This window comes from Canis lupus, chromosome 10 (genome assembly GCF_003254725.2).
Source record: "Canis lupus dingo isolate Sandy chromosome 10, ASM325472v2, whole genome shotgun sequence".
Lineage (NCBI taxonomy): Eukaryota > Metazoa > Chordata > Mammalia > Carnivora > Canidae > Canis > Canis lupus.
Genome location: NC_064252.1, coordinates 21,480,297 through 21,497,319, shown reverse-complemented (window position 1 = coordinate 21,497,319; position 17,023 = coordinate 21,480,297). Strand labels below are relative to the sequence as shown.

The 17,023-nt window shown below is 56.0% G+C and overlaps 2 protein-coding genes across 2 annotated transcripts in view; both read right to left on the bottom strand.

The window, feature by feature from the left end:
• The window catches only part of KIAA0930 (KIAA0930 ortholog), a 39,799-nt gene extending 39,103 nt beyond the window's left edge, over positions 1–696 (bottom strand). Inside the window, exon 1 of the mRNA XM_025456643.3 lies at positions 542–696. Coding sequence (XP_025312428.1) covers positions 542–605 — 64 coding nt within the window. The 5' untranslated portion in view covers positions 606–696. The remainder of the gene's footprint in view (positions 1–541) is intronic.
• Positions 697–15,569: 14,873 nt separating this feature from the next.
• On the bottom strand, positions 15,570–15,888 carry LOC112674961 (60S ribosomal protein L31-like). Its single transcript, XM_035696248.2, has one exon. It carries the CDS (start codon positions 15,869–15,871, stop codon positions 15,641–15,643), a length of 231 nt encoding a protein of 76 aa, XP_035552141.1. The 5' UTR covers positions 15,872–15,888; the 3' UTR covers positions 15,570–15,640.
• Positions 15,889–17,023: the final 1,135 nt, after the last annotated feature.

Sequence of the window (17,023 nt, the reverse complement as noted above, 5' to 3'; positions counted from 1 at the left end):
GCTTCAGGAAGCCGGGGACGTGGCCACCGCACGCTTGCAGGGAGGTCTGGCCAGGGCGCCCTGGGGGGCTGCCCCCACCCCGGCCGCGGGCTCGGGGTCTCCCCAGATCCCACGAGCACACTCCCTGCCGCGGCACTGAAGCCCCCGGGAGGGACCTGGCACCAACACGGCGGGGAAGGTGAAGGATGAGCAGACGTGCTCGAAAGGACAGACAGAGGGAGACGCCGAGTGACCCGGGAGCGAGGAAGAGCCCCAGGAACATGAGTGTGCGGAGCCGCTCTTGGGACCAAAAGCAGAGACCAGGACACAGGGACACAGGAAAAACCTGTACGTGGAGAGCTGGGGGCGCCTGGAGGAGGCTACGGCACGCAGAGACAGAGAGAGAGACGCGCACAGAGACACGCAGAGACAGACGCGCGCAGAGAGACGCGCAGAGACGCACACGGAGAGACGCGCAGGGACGGAGACGGGGAGACGGCGCAGGGACCCCGGGGCGCGCGACCCCCCGGAGGCCCGGCCCGGCCCGGCCCGCCCCACTCACCGAGGCCGCAGACCTCCCGGCGCAGGCTCAGGCGGCCGCGCTCCTCCGCTATGGCGCGCAGCATGCGCTGCAGCGAGCGCTCCTCGGCCTCGGCGCCGCCCGCAGGCTCGGGGGAGGCGGCGGCAGCGGCGGGGAGGGCGGGCGGCCCGGCCCGGAGCCCCGCGGGCGCGGGCGCCGAGGCGCAGGCCCGGCCCGGCGGCCGCGCAGAAGCCATGCCGGGCCCCGGCTCATCGCCCGCGCCGCGCCCGCCGGGGCCCCCGCGCCCCGCCGCCCCCGCCCCCGCCCCCGCCCCCGCCCCGGCGCCGCCCGCCGCGAGCACCAGTGAAGCCACAATCCGCCTTTGTGCGCGTCGCCGCCGCCGCCGCCGTCCGTCGCCGCCGCCGCCTGCCGAGCCCGGCGAGAGAAGCGCAGCTCCGCGCCGCCGCCGCCGCCGCCTCCCGGCCACCGCCCGCCCCGCCCGGCGCGCCCCGGCCCCGGCCCCGGCCCCGCCCACCGGCCCCAGGCCCCGCCCCGCCCGGCTCCGGCCCGCGGGGCCCCGCCCCCGACGCTGCTCGCCCCGCCCCCTGCTCGCCGGGCCCCGCCCCCGACGCTGCTCGCCCCGCCTCCTGTCGGCCCCGAGGCGCCTGGCCCCGCCCCGCCCCTCCCCCTCCAGCGTCCCGTCCCCACCCCCACCGGACCGGGCCATTCTGGCTCCGCCCCCCTCCGACACCAGCCACATTCTTCCTCAAACGGCTGTGGGGCCGCCGCCTCGGCCTCCCGCGCGGTGCCTCCTGACCCTCCGTGGCCCCCGCCCCTACCTCCTGGAGGCTCCAGCCCCGCAGCGTCCCGAGACCGATCCCCGCCCGCAAGCACCGTGCAGCGGCTCTGCGGCTCTGAGCCCCTCCCATCGCCCCTTCCGGGCCTATTCCCCGCCCCCTCTGCCCTCCTGCACCCCCCCACACCCCCGGCCCCCTCCGGTCCCGCACGAGAACACGTTGTCACCTGCTCCCCACATTGCTACACTCCTGGTCCGGGGGCAGGGGCCGGTTTCCGCGCGGAACATCCTCCGCAGATCCCAGGGAGAGCTCACCCCCTCCCCGCAAAGAAGTGTCAGAGGGGGCGCGATGCAAAGCCTGCCTCCCGCGCGCGGTCCTTGACCCAGCGCAGGACAGGGTGTTGAGAAAGGCTCTGAGCCTCAGTGTCCTCGGCGGTGCAGCGGGGGTGTGTCCCTGAGTGTGGGCTACTAGGAGCGCCCCAGGGTTAGGGAGCTATGAGGTCGGCTGGGCATGTGGTCCTGAGGAAGGCGAAGGTCCAGCCGGGCGCCCTTCCTGCGCCCACCTCAGCTGATAGGGGCAGGCCCGGGGGGAGGAGCAGCCTGAGGCCTTCCTGGGACCCACACCTGCTAGTTCACTTCTGGAGCAGGTGGCAATGGAGAGTCAGTGTCTGCGGGGGTGGGTGCTCAACTCTGACCCATCTGGAAAGGTCCTGCCTCCAGCCCTCCCCCCCACCCAGGACCGTTGACCCTTGAACATCCCCGGCAGGAACTGTGGTGGTCCACCAATCTGCAGGGTTTTTTTCCCAGAAATACAGTACAGTACTCTAAATGTATTTTCCTTATGATTTTCTTGACAACATTTTCTGTCCTCTGGCTTACCTTACCAAGAATACAGCATGTGATACACACGCAAACACAACACAAAATATGTGTTTATCGTCTGCATCATGAATGAGGCTCCAAGCCAAGAGCAGGCTGTTAGTAGTTAAGTTTTGGGGGAGTCAGAAGTTATACAGGGGCTCCTAGAGTCTTGTTCGAGGGTTACGGTACTCTTTTCCCCCATCCTTGTAAAACGTGTTCCCTGATTTCCCGCGGGTCCCAGTGTTACCTCCTCGCAGGGCCTTTCTGACCATCTCACCTGCAGCCCCCCCCCCCCACCTGCCCCCGGCCCTCCCTCACCTATCCTGCTTAATTTTCCCTCAGCACACAGCACTCCCCTCCTCTGACCCCACACTGCACAGCTGTGTATTGTGTCTGGTCTGATTCCTGCACACGCAGCTGAGTTCCTGGCATCTAGAACGCAGTCAAGTGCGCAATGGACATCCTGTAAATGAATGTGGGGTGAGCAGAGGAATGGATGAGAGAGCTGGGGCCACAGGGCAGGAGAAGAGCGCAGAGGAGGAAATGGGTGGTCTGGACCTGGCTTCAGGCCTCACCGCCAGTTTTGTGCACTAGGGTGGAGCATCTCAGAGCAGGGCCCAGGTCTGGCCCCTCTGTGCCCTCAGCACTAGGCATGATGGGTGGGCGTGGGGGGAAGTAATGAAGCAAGTGGCTGGTCATGGGCTTGTCTCCCTCTCCTCTGAGCCTGTGTCCCCACCTGTAAAATGAGGTCGCCGGCCTCCAGTTTGGAGCCTGGACACCGGGGCTTCCGGCTGGCAGAAATGGGAAATGAGACTTGCTGAGGGCTCGGAGACTGGCCAGTCCAATGGCCATGTCCCTGTCTGTCTCCCCAAACTCCTCAAAACCCCCTGCCTGCCCCCCACTGCCTGCCCTTTGCTCATGCTGTTGCCCATGCCTGAAATCCTCTCGTCTCTGCCAGGCTCAGGCCCGTGTTGCCGGGAGGCCTCCTGGTTAGGCTTGGCCAGGGCGTTTGTGTTCTCATCCGCTTCAGAATCTCCACCCGCACACACGGCCGCCTCCGCAGACTCTGTGCCATAGAACCACCGTCGCAACAACTTGTGCTATTCTCCCCGCTATCCAGCCCAGGACAGGTGCCAGAAAATGTTGAATGAAAAAATGAACATCACTTGCCCCCCACCCCCAGTGATGAACCACTCAGATCCCCAACAAAGGGAACTCTTTAACGTCAACAAAGGTAGCATTATATTTTGCACTTGAAGTGGGCATGGGGCAGGTTCTGTTTCTTGATCTGGGTGCAGATTATATGGTCAGTGTACAAAAAAATCAAGTTATAAACTTTTCTGCATATAAATATTCAGAATATAAGAATTAAAAATAGAAGATTTAAAATCCTTGAAAAATGTTTGGTTTAAGCCTCATTTCCTACGACAATGAAAATGTTCTTTTCTGCGAATAAAATGAACTGCACTTTCAGAGAGGCCACTGAGGGAGAAAAAAAATGTGTGTAGGCAAAATAAGGTCTCCCAACGATGTCCAACCCGAATCCCTGGAGCCTGTGACTATATGTTACATAGCAAAATGAACTTTGCAGATGGGATTAAGGGCATGGACTTTGAGATGGAGAGATTCTCATGGATGATCCACAGGGGCTCAATCTAATCACATAAGTGCTTAAAATTGGGGATTTCCTGGCCACAGTCGGAAAGACACGTGACAGAAGAAAGACCAGATAAATACATTGTTCCTAGCCTTGAAGGCGGAGGAAGGGGCGACAAGTCAAGGAATGCAGGAAGCTTCTAGAAGCTGGAAGAGTCCAGGAAACAGATTGCCCCCCATAGAACCTCCAGAAAAGGAACACAGACAGCCCTGCCTGCATGTTGATTTTAGCCCAAAGTGAGACCCCCGTCATACTTCTATGGAACTGTAAGATAATAAGACTCTTATGCGGTTTTATTTGGGGCACTTACGTCGTTAGTCATGGCAGCGATGGAAAAACAATGAGCGACCCCGAGATGCAGGGAATCCCGAAAGCCCATGACCAAAGCACCTCTTTTCCTGAGTTCATTTTTGCAGACGTCTAGCGCTGGAGCATCAATAAGGCAGAGGTTGGCAAAGGGAGAAAAATCAACCACAACCCATTTGCTTTAACAGACCAGTTGCCTCACGTTCCTTCGTCCCTGGCTCCGTGCGCGTGAACACAACTCTTGTCTCTGGCTCTGGTGTTTGGGGCTGAGCTGGTTCAGAGGGCCGATCGGTGCTAACAACAAATGCTCCCAGAGGACTGCTCTCCCGGTTCTTATGCGGCCAAGAGCCCCTGACCACCAACCTTCTTTTCTCGAAGCTTCTGTTGACTGTGTAGTGGTGTGTGGATGGGCCCAGGGTGATGGCTGATATATTCCCTCCTGCCCTTAATGTTCCATGAACCTGGGACACCTGGGGGGCTCAGCGCTTGAGCGTCTGCCTTCAGCTCAGGGCATGATCCCAGGGTCCTGGGATTGAGTCCCCCATCGGGCTCCCCGCAGGGAGCATGCTTCTCCCTTTGCCTGTGTCTCCGCCTCTCTCCCTGCATCTCTCATGAATAAATAAATAAAATCAGGGGAAAAAAATGTTCCATGGACCTGTAGCTGGACTCTCGATGGCTCATCTTTTCTCTGGGGCTAGGTCAGGCCAGCACAGCCCCCTACCCCGTGGATGGATAAGCACAAGATTGGCAAGGGGCAGGTTCACTCCAGAGAACCCGTTGAGATACCTCTCACAGTCATGTGCTTCCCGGCCCACTTCTCCCTCCTAACCACTCACAGTTTTCCTTTTGCTGCAATCCCTTGTCCTAGGCCTTTTGTTTCTCTGGAAAATTAAACCCAACCACTCCCAGATCCAGATTGCAACATCTCCGGCCACAGTGGGGTTCTTCCCAGCTTTTCTCACCTGCTACACCACCCCTAGGAGGTTGGCACACCACTCGAGGGGTTCACCGCTCCCTTTCTTTCCACCATCCACCCGACACCCACAAAATATTTTCTCATCCTCGCTGTTGTCAGAAATTCCACCTTTAGTACTCCACTTCTTTAAAACAGATCCCTGCTAAAATTCCCCTGGAGGGGGTAACCTTAAAGTTATTTTAGGCAGCAGCACTGTAGCAGGAAGAAAGGATTCAGAGAGTTTGAAAGAGGACATGCCTGATGGGACTGGGGGTGGGGACCGTCCTCACATTTCTTGAGGAATTGCTTTAGGCAGGAAGCTTCCCGATTGTGGACAAGTATCGTGTTGCCTTCATGTGTGAGCTCAGACAAGCATAACCTGGAGAGGCTGAGGAATGCTCAAAATCCCCCCGCATGTCTGCGAGATTTGAACCCTCACAAAACAGGGGACAGCTACACACACACCGTCTAGCATCAACGCATCCCTTTCCTGGTTTCAGGAAGGAAGGCCCACTGGAGAGCAGACGCAGGGTGATGAGCTTTGAAGGAAGACCCACTTCGTGGAAGTGCAAGGCCATGGGGTGCTGCTGGGAAGTACAATTGCACAATTGCAGGCCACCCAGGGACGAGGGGGCAGGCTGTGCTCGGTGCGGGCAGGGACGAAATAGGGAAAGAAATTTCACCATCTGGAGGGAGACCTGGGACCGACAGTTTGAACTTAGTCTAGTCCCTTCTGCTGCAGCGCCCTGGGCCTCCTGTCTGTCCATAAGGACGCGCAGAACCAGATGCCCTCCTGGGCCTCTCCAGGTGGGGTGGGTCAGGGGGCAGAGCTGGAGACCCTGTCCCCCCTTCCCGATTCCCCCGGGTTCCTGCTCCCAGAGCTCCTGCTCCCCAGAAGCTGCTCCCCCCGTGTGTGAACACACGGTCCCTGCCCCCTTGGGCCAATGGAAACTATATTAACAACCAACATTATGTACTATTCGGAAACACAAAAATAAAATGGCAAAATGCAAATTAAGAGATGCTTCATTAAATACCTATGAGACGTATAACCTCACATCATGTCTATTTTTCTGAATATTTTCCTTCTTTCTTTCTTTATTGGGGGAGGAGATTGAATTGACAAGCAGACTCCACACTGAGAGCGGAGCCCGACCTGGGACTTGATCTCACCACCTCGAGATCACGACCTGAGCCGAAATCAAGAGTCAGTTACTCAACTGACTGAGCCACCCAGGCGCCCCTCTTCTTTCTGTTTGGTTTGATGATATTTATAAAAGTTCCACTACATTTGAGAACACTAGAGGGTGGGGGGGTTAGATTTTTCTCCGCTCACAAGGACTCTGAGAATGCCGAGGGGTCGATGGGAAATCAGAAATTAAAGATACTGATATATTTTATCTTATTTAACAAACGTGAATGCAGGACCTACACCTACCGTGGGCTGGGCACTGTTTTTTGATTTTGCAAACATGGAAGTTGAATTCTGTGCCTTGGGGACATCATTATTCCTTTTTTGCAGAGGAGCCAGCAGGAGACAGAGAGGTTGGGGGACCCATCCACAGTCGTCAAAGATTCAGGTAGCCGAGTAAATTCAAAAGCAAAACTCTAAAAATCCTTTCAGACTTTTGGGGGGGCGGGGGGGCATTTGATAAAGGCACATTCGTGTTTGAGATGATGTGGGCAGAACCTCCAACAGCGAGGGTGCCTTGGCCACCAAAGGCCTGAAGATGGCTCTGTCCTCTGAGGCCCAGTGTGAGGCCTGCACACAGAAGGTGATGCTCAGGGGCCTCTGGGGCTCCGTCGGTGAAGGGTCTGCCTTCGGCTCAGGCCCTGACCCCGGGGTCCTGGGATCAAGTCCTGCATCAGGCTCCCTGCTCAGGAGGGAGTCTGCTTCTCCCTCTCCCTCTACTCCTCCCTTTGCTCATGCTTTCTCTCTCTCTCTCTCTCTCTCTCTCTTTCTAGTAAATAAATTTTTTTTTTTTTTTTTTTCTAAAGGAAGGTGATGCTCAGTGGAAGAAAGAGCACTGGCCGCTCACTGTCCGCTGCGGGGTGGGGGGCGGTGGAGAACAGACTTGTAGACGCCCGGCACCGGGCGGAATTCATTGCATCCAGCTCGTCTTACCCACACATTAATGGGGGGCCTGTCCTGACAGCATCCCTGTTTTATAGGATAGTAAACTGAGGCTCGGAGACGCCAAGTGGCTTATTCACAGGGCCAGGGTGCGGCATGGCTGGGCTTTGAGCCCACGAGCGTGGAGAAGAATGCTGCGACTGTATCTGCGTATTTTGGTCTCGCTTCGGTCGTACGGATGTATTTATTGATACCTACCTAGAGGCCAGAAGTATGGAATCAAGGTGTTGGCAGGGCTGAGATCCCTCCAGAGGCTCTCGAGGGGGACCCTTCCTGCCTCTCCAACCCCCGTACCTCCTGGTGCTCTGTGGCTTGGGGCCACATCCCCGTCTCTGCTTCTGTCGTCACATGGCCTCTCTCCTCTCTGTCTCTGGGGCTCCCCCCCCACTGTCTCTTATGAGGACAGGTGACCGTGGACTCCATCCACCTTAAACCACAGGATGCTCTCATCTCAAGAGCCTTAACTTAATTACATCTGCAAAGATGTTTTCTAAATAAGGTCGCTCACCTTCACAGGTCCCAGGTAGACATATCTGGAGGGGGGTGGGGTGGGTCAGGGGGCAGTAGGGTCCGCTACCTTTGCAGGGGAAGCATGCACTCTATCTTCTGAATTTTTCCTCTGGGACCCCCCCGGCCCCCATTCCAGGGCACCTGCGGTGAGCACTTGAGCCAGTGCTGGCCCGTCAGAGCAAAGCCTCTCTACGGCACAGGGACGGGTCCAGCCGGGGCCATGTGGGACTCTGGTTGTCTTTGCGGCGGGACCGTTACAGGGACAGGTGCTGGTAGCCACCCCGACAGAAGGGGGTGGCTCTGCGGAGCCTGGAGACCACACGGGGGAGAGCGGGGCTGAGATTTGGAATGTGATGTCCAGGCTTTCAGGTACAGGGGCCAAATCACTGCCCTTCCCGCTCAAGCCAACTCAAAGGGGTTTTGTCCCTTGCTCATCTGCGGGCTGCGACCGAGACAGAAGCACACCCGGAGCGAGCCTTCACTTCACCAAGGGACGAATTTTGGTGGCACTCAGGACCCTCTTTGCCAGGGATGAAAATGAGGTGCCGGCCGTCAGCTGAGAGCAAGCAGGTGGTAGGGCCTGAGGAGGCTGCTCTTGCACAGAGGGAGGACCGAGGCCCAGAGACGTACTTCTGTGTCTCTCGTGAGTAAATAAATAAAATCTTTAAATAAATAAATAAAGAATTGTTGATACTCACCTTATTCTCTTCCTTTATCTTTTTTCCTGAGTATCTGGAAGTCAGTTTCAGATGTGATGAGTGTCCACTCCTAAATACTTCAATATGTGCATCAGATTTTTTTAAAAAGATGTATTTATTTAGGAGAGACACAGAGAGAAAGAGGCAGAGACCAGGCAGAGGGAGAAGCAGGCTCCATGTACGGAGCCCGATGCGGGACTCGATCCCAGGACTCCAGGATCACACCCTGGGCTGAAGGCAGGTGCCAAACCGCTGAGCCACCCGGGTGTCCTCTGTGCATCAAATTTTTTAAATGGATGTTTTTCTCCATCACCACAATATCCTCATCCCTGTCATAAAATTAAACCTTTCTTTGGGGCGCCTTGGAGGGCTCAATCAGTGAAGCGTCTGCCCTTCGGGTCAGGTCATGATCTCAGGGTCCTGGTATCGAGTTCCATGCGGGGCTCCTTGCTGAGCCAGGAGTCAGCTTCTCCCTCTCCCTCCCGCCCCCTGCTTGTCCTCTTCCTCTCTCGCTTGCTCTCTTGTTCTCAAATACATTTTTAAAAATCTTTTTTAAAAAAATTAAATTAACCCTTTCTAAACCCCAGTCGCACTCACATTTCTCTTCCTGTCCCCCAAACATCCTTCACCAGCTGCTCTGAGCCAGGATCACGGTGATCCTCCCAATATGCAGTCTGAAGGCGTCACTTCCCCACTTAGCACCCCCTGGTTTCCCTTGCTCAGCAGAAAGCTAGTGGCACCCCCCCCCCCATGTCCCCTCCTGCCCCCTGCCTGCTGGTCTCCTTTCTGCTTCTCCCAGGACCATGTCCTCCCAGAGGCCGTACCTCCCTGTCCATGCTTCCTTCCACCTGGAACTTCCCCTATCCTTCTTGGTCAGCCCAGCTGTCCTTCCCTCCCACCCCCACACCACCCAGGGCCCAGGAATCCCTGAACGTGTTCAACTCCTATCTCCTCTGACCTCTGGGAACCCTGTTTCTGCCCTGAACCCACTCCTGTTGTTCAGAGCACCCACCTTGGTCCAGGGGAACCCACTCTGGGCACGATTCCTTCTACCCCAACCAGCCTGCGACCCCTGAGAGCAAACACATGTGTTTGCTCATCATTATACCCCCTCCACCTGATCCTCAGCCGGGTGCTCATAACACACACTGAGTCAGGGAATGAGTGAGCGAACCGGGGTGTGGGTGAGGTCTGCGCCGTCCTCGCAGGAGCCTGGGAGCCCCTGCTGGCCAGAGGGGAGGCAGTGACAGAGGGACATGGCCCCCCAAGGACAGGGCCAGCCGTGGAAATGCTGTTGCCCCAGGGTTCGTTACGAGGCACAGATTGCCCAGCGTGGCCACCGGGACACCTCACCTCCCTCACCCCTACCTTTCCTGACTCCTCCTGCCCGAGGCCCCGGAGAGAGGCCATCCGGACCTACTCCTCCTTCTCTCTGCTGCTGCCCTCGAAGGGAGGGTTGGCTTTGATGATGGGGTGCAGGCAGGGTGAGTGGCTGCCAGGGTCCCTGTGCTGACCCGGGGCCTCCCTGCTCTCCCCTTCAGCAGCCTGAGGGACACTCCAAACCCTGTCAGTCCTGCCCCCCCTTTCCATCTCCACGGAATGAAAGTCCAATTCCTCACCTACACCTGCCCGGCCCTGCGTGCAATCCAGTGCCTGCCTCCCTTACCCAGCTCTCTCAGAACCAAACGCCACGGAGAGCAGGGACGGAGAGCAGGGGCTGCCCTCCTGGAGGAGGAGGTGCTGACTGGAGGCCGTCTGGGGGCAGAGGGTTCGGGCCCAGCTTGGAGCTGGTGCTGAGGCCTGGAGGCAGGAGATCCCGGGGAGACAAAGTCAGGGACAGGCAGAACCCAGAACAGGTGGCTCAAAGATGGGTTTCTTTTTGGTCCGCACGGCACGTTAAAAATACTTGAGTTCATTGGAACAGAACTGACAGTCCAGAAATAGACCCACACATATATGGTTTAGTGGGGGAAAGAAAAGGCTTTTTCAGCAAACAATGTCCAGGTGCAAAACAAAAACAAAAACAAAAACAAAAAACCCCAAAAATCAAATTTTCACTCTGACCTCCACTACATACCAAAAACAAATTTTTTGCATCTATGAAATGGATCATAGACCTAAATAGAATCATTAAAATGAGAAACAAGAACACATAAGGGGAAAAATCTTGGTGGCCCAGGAAGCTGTGCCCAGAAAGCACAGTCTATAAAAGGAATGATTGATACATTGGCCTTGGTCCAAATTTTACATTTTGCTCTTAGTGAAACGTATATCTAACAAAGGACCTACATCTGAAACTGTGTTTCCCAGCTTTTTTTCGTCCCCCGAGGAGCCCTGCTCAACATTTTTCTCCTAATTGCCCCCATGAATGTTTAATCCCACAGATGTCTGTTTCCATCCTGTATGTATGCCTGTGCCCTCCACATGAAAAGAGGATGCATTTTCCCCTCCTCCAGGAGCAATTTTCACCCCTGTGGGGGCACACATTGAAAATGTGTAATCGAGAACACAGAAAGAACTCTGACAAGGAAACAAAACATAGACAAAAACCCAACGTTTTTTTTTTTTTAAGATTTTTATTTTTAAGTAATCCCTACACCCAACACAGCTTGAACTCATAGCCCTGAGATCCAGAGTCCCATGCTCCACCAACTGAGTCAGCCAGGCATCCCCCCAACCCCACTTTCTTTTTTAAATAAATCTTTCACCAAAGAAGAGATTGGGATGACAGACAAGCCCATGAGAAGAAGTGTGATGTCATTCATCGTTAGGGAATCAGATAGGAGACATCACTACAGGCACATCAGAATGGTCCAAATTGAAAAGATGGACCATTCCAAGCGTCAGCGGGGATAGGGCAAAACCGGGACTCTCATACTCTGCTGCTGGGGAGTAAATGTGCATCCACATTTGGCAGTTTCTTTCTTTATTTTTTAATATTTTTTTAAAGATTTTATTTTTTATCTACTTATTCATGAGAGACACAGAGAGAGGGAGAGAGAGATACAGGCAGAGGGAGAAGCAGGCTCCATGCAGGGAGCCCGATGCGGGACTCGATCCCGGGACTCCAGGATCAGGCCCTAGGCTGAAGGCGGTGCTAAACCACTAGAGCCACCTGGGCTGCCCTCTTTTTTTTTTTTTTTTAAGATTTTATCCATTTGTTCACAAGAGAATGAGAGACACGGAAAGGGAGGCAGAGACATAGGCAGAGGGAGAAGCAGGCTCCCTGCGAGGAGCCTGATGTGGGACTCGATCCTGGGACCCTGGGATCATGCCCTGAGCCGAAGGCAGATGCTCAACCACTGAGCCACGTAGGGGTCCCACATCAGCAGTTTCTTAAAAGTTAAGCATTTGCCATCCACATGACCCAGCTGTTTCCCTCCTAGGATTTCCCCCAAGAGAAACAACAGTTCACAGTCATATAGAAACTTGTACTGGGAAATTTGCAGTAGCTGCATTGGGAATAGCTAAAAGAGAAAAAGTGGAAACAGCTCAGTGTCCCCCACCAGTGAACCGATCAACAAGTTGTACATCCTTACAATGGACTACCACTCAGCAATAAAAAGGGATGAACTATTAATACTGGCAACCACTTGGATGAAGTCATTATACTTATAATTACATATATATGTATATATATATATAACATGTATATATATATTACATACCCAAAATAATTATACTGAGTGAAAATAGTCAGAACATATTACATAGTTCCATTTATAAGAAATTCTAAAAAATGTAGGGATGCCTGGGTGGCTCAGGGGTTGAGCATCTGCCTTTGGCTCAGGGCGTGATCCCAGAGTCGTGGGATTGAGTCCTGTACCGGGCTCCCTGCATGGAGCCTGCTTCTCCCTCTGCCTGTGTCTCTGCCTCTCTCTTTGTGTCTCTCATGAATAAATAAATAATATTTTTTTAAAAAGAAATTCTAAAAAACTCAAGCAAATCTTATAGAAGAAGCACCAGGAAATCTTGGGGGGATGATGGAAATCACTATCCTGATTACAGTGATGGGTTTAAGGATCTATAAACATACATGTCAAACTTCATATATATGTCAAAACTCATCAAATCATACATTTTAAACAAATATGGTTCATTCTATGTTAATTATTTCTCAAAACTCTGTAAATTAGCTGCCAATCCTAAAAATGGGGTGATTTCAGTTTTTAAAAAAATCTATATTGCTGATTGTTCTTGAAAACTGTGACCAGCTGGGGTGCCTGGCGGCTCAGTCGGTTGAGCATCCAACCTGGCTTCTCCTCAGGTCACGATTGCAGGGTCATGGGATCCAGCCCATGTCGGGCTCCATGTGCAGTGTGGACTCTGCTTGAGAGTCTCCCTCTCCCTCTGCTCCTCTTGCTCACTCACACGTACATGCACGCTCAAGAAAGAAAGAAAGAAAGAAAGAAAGAAAGAAAGAAAGAAAGAAAGAAAGAAAGAAAGAAAGAAAGAAAATTTAAAAATCCGTTTTTAAATTTAAAAAAGAAAGAAAGAAAAGCGTGACTGGCTGCATGCCACTTTCTGCGTGGGCAAGAGGCAGGTGGTGGGAGTGAGGGCCCCAGGTCCCTCTGGCCCCAGCACAGGCTCCCCGGCTTGCCTGGGCCCAACTGTCCTGGATTCTCTGCACTCAGGCATCAGCCTCTTGGCTCCTCAGGTGGCTGAGTTTGTGGCCAGGGGGGCAAGGGAGAGGGGGGTGGGTTTTGAGCAGGTGTGACAGGTGCAGATGGGACCTGCAGACCCTTGTCAGGGGACCCAACAAAGCCCCTCTCCGTTTGGTTTCACCAGAGTTGCCAGGGGTGGGTAAGAAGAACTTTAAACACCAGGCTTTGGGCTTAATCTGAGAAGAGGGACAGCTGGGTCAATTCACGACAGAGACCGCAGAGACCGTGGGATGTAGGGCCACTGTCCTGTTCTACAGAGGAGCCCAGGGGACCACCTGGCCGGGGAGGGGTGAGGAGGGCCGCAGAAATTGGGCCAGGACTCCTTTGTACACTCTTCCTGCGCTGGGTGGTTGAGTCTGGCTGGCCTGGAGCTCTCTGCCCTCAGGCCCCACCCCCACCCCGTCTCCCCCCAGGAGCGGCTTCAGGAGGTCTGCAGCCCCTGTCAGCCCAGCCCATTGCAAATATCCACAGCCTGACCCCGGGACATTAGCACCTCCCTGCCTCTCTCCCCTCCCCGCCCTGCCTCCCCCCTCCCCCCTGCCCTGCCTCTCTCCCCTCCCCCTCCCCTACCCCCATGCCCCTGCCTCTCTTCCCTCCCTCCCCGTGCCCCTACCTCCCCCCTCCCGTGCTCCCGCCTCTCCCCCTTCCCCCTCCCCCCATGTCCCCGCCCCCCCCCGTGCCCCTGCCTCTCCCCTCTTGTCTCTTCCCTCCTGCCCCCCCCTCCCCGTGCCCCACCTCTAGCGGGGAGGCGGGCGTGCTTCCCTGCGGATACTCCCTCGCCCCTCAGCCTGACCCTCCTCCGAGCTGCTAATTACCAAGATCGCTTAGCTCTGGAGGCTCTAGAAGCCGGTTCCATCCTGCACCCGGGATCTGCCCAGAGTGCCGAGCCCTTGAGGCTCCCCCGAGTCTGCGGGAGCTGCCCAAACCCCGGGGGGCGGACGAACCCTTCAAGCCCGACGCCTCTCCCTTCTCGGGCACCCAACGGGCAAGAGCAGCAGACGGAGCTCGCAGGCCCCGCGCCCTCAGCAGTGGTGGCGCCCGCAGCCCTTCCCCCAGGCAGGGCCCGAGGCAGGGGGACTGTGGGCGTTGATGGGACAGCCCAGGAGAGAGCAGCAGAAGGGGGGCGGCACATGCCGGGTGGGGGCCGCAGGGCCTGCTGGCTGGGCTCGCTGTTTCCACTGTGAGGCCAGCCTGCCCCCCGCCCCGCAGCCAGACACGGTCTTCCACCCGCCAGGCTACCCCCCGCCCTCGGGGCCCCTTCCTGGAAGCGGAGGACGAGCCCAAGTCTCGCTCGCCCCGCCCCCCTGCAAGCACCTGCGAGCCTCGGGTCCGACCTGCCAGCCGGGCCGCCGCCAGGGGGCGCCCGCCACCAGAGGAGGAGGAGGCCGACCTTCCCCAGGCTAAGTCCTGCTCTGGGGGGCGGCGGGGGGCTCCGGGGGGATCCGGCCTCGGCCTGCCGTCCCTGCCGCACCACAAGCACACTGTGCACCTCGTCACCTCTCTTCCCCCTTAAAGACTCGGTTGAGGTACCACTGCCTCCAGGAAGCCCTCCTGGCCAGGCTGCTCCCCCAGGCTGCCCCACCCCAGCTCCCGGGGCCCTGTCCACACTGTCAATCACTGCTCCAGGCTCCCAGGGGAGTGGACAGTGAGCCTCCGGGGGCAGGGATGGACCTGGGTCACCCAGGAACCCAGGATGGCCACTCTGGCAATATTCAGGAGAATAAATCTGGGAGCTGGGAGCCCTGCACAGCCTTCCTGGGTGCTCAGTGCTGGAAGTCCTGCCCTCCCCACCCCCACCCCCACCCCTCTGTTGCTTAGGGGCTGAGTGGCTACGATGCTCCCTAATGGGCTCCCTGGCTCCCACCCCGTCCCAGCTTCTGTCTGTAGTCCCTGACCACGTGTGCTCCTCACCTACAGGCTGATCCCTGCCTCAGTTTCCCTACCTCTACAGGGCATTCCAGCTCCCAACCCCTGGCCTTTGCATTAGCTCCAGGCCACCCTCCCCGCCACCATGCGTCTCTGCCTGCTGTCTCCTACTTGAGAGGAGGGTCCAGCTGGGGTGGGGGATTGTTTGTGAGACTCACCTCCAATTCGTGAGTGATAATAAAGGACTCACCGATGTTTGGAAATTATTTTCTCACCACGTATAAGTTAGGGAGGCTTCCCGTTGTCTCTGTAATGATCTGTTGTTTCACTGTGTGATTTGACCCTACAGGGCTGGCCGGCCTGGCAGGCAACACGGCTCTAGCAAGGCTGGGGTGGAACGCTCTAGAACACTCAGAGCCCCACTGCCCAGGATCCCTGCTAGCCTCTGGCTCACACACACCGTGTAGGTGACGCATGACACAAACTGAAGGGCTGTGGCCTGGGCTCAAGCCCCAGCTCCAACTCTGGCTAGCTGTGTGACCTCAGGGGAGCTACTGAACTGCTCTGTGCTTGAATTTATTTTTGAAAGTGGTGACAGGTACGAAGGCAACCAGCGTGTAGAGCTTGTTTGGTGAATCTTCATCCTCGTTACGTTTTCTGGACAACCGCACATGGATACAGTATGGAACATTCCTTATTTCTTTGGCCCAGACAGCTTGTTGAACCCGGTGTCAATGCGCACATCTGGAGTTCCCATCTCCTTCATGGCAAATTTCCGGATCTCTTTGAGTGTCCGAGGGGCACGCTTCTTGAAACCCACTCCATGCATACGTTTGTGAATGTTGATGGTGTATTCTCTGGTCACTACCTCGTTGATGGCAGAATGGCCCTTCTTCTTCTCGCCACCCTTCTTTGCGGGAGCCATTCTGCCGGGCCCTAGTTAGAAAGCTGTGCTTGAATTTCTTCATTTGTCAGATGGGATGGTGGTATCAGAGCTAGCCCCCGCCCCGACCTTGGGAACAGTAATGAGACAAAGCCTGCAGAGCCCACGGGAAAGCCCAGCACAGAGGAGACCCTAGGGCCCTGCTGTTTTTGTTTTTTAAGATTTCTTATTTATTTATTCATGAGAGAAACACACAGAGAGAGAGGCAGAGACACAGGCAGAGGGAGAAGAAGCAGGCTCCGTGCAGGGAGCCCGATGTGGGACTCGATCCTGGGACTCCAGGATCATGCCCCGGGCTGAAGGCGGCGCTAAACCGCTGGGCCACCGGGGCTGCCCATAAGCCCTGCTGTTAATAAGCTCAGGGTCTATAAAAAATAGTGAAAGGGAATAAAGGGGAAAGGAGAGAAAATGAGTGAGAATACCAGTGAGAGTGACAAAACATGAGACACACCTAACTCTGGGAAACAAACAAGGGGTAGTGGAAGGGGAGTTGGGCAGGGGGATGCGGTGACTGGGTGACAGGTACTGAGGGGGGCACTTGGCGGGATGAGCACTGGGTGTTATGCTATATGTTGGCAAATTGAACTCCAATAATTAATAAATAAATAAATAAATAAGCAAGCAAGCTCAGGGTCTGTGATTTACCTGCTCGGGCCTTGTCAGAGGAAGGCGGAGGCTGGCCTTGCCCAAGAGCCTCTCTCCTCCCGCACCCCCTCTACCCCAACCACACACGGGAACACGCCCGTGCCCTTAGCTGGCAGCTCCTGGAGAAGGGGTGGGTTGGCAGAGTAATGATCCCTGGGGGGGGGGCAAGGAGCATTACTGTCTTTTCCTGGGCGAGGACTCTGCACCCTGTGGCCCTGATTTAAGGAAGCAGGAGTTCCGTGTGTGGGCTTAGTGAGGAAGGAGGGAAGGAAGGAAGGGATGAATGAGTGAGTGAGTGAGTCTGGGCAGTGCCAGCAGCTGCTGCCCACGTGGAGGCGTTGGCTTCCAGCAGCCTCGGATTCAAATTCCAGCTCGCCTGCCCCCCAGCCGCGTGGCCCTGGGCTCTGAGCTGCAGCCCTGAGCTGCCCAGCCCTGGCCCAGCCTCTTGGAGGGACGGAGTGCTTCTCTGCTAAACAACTGTGCCCCTAA

Coding starts and splice junctions, on each gene's coding strand:
- LOC112674961 (XM_035696248.2), bottom strand. CDS start 15,871: ATGGCTCCCGCAAAGAAGGGTGGCGAGAAGAAGAAGGGCCATTCTGCC.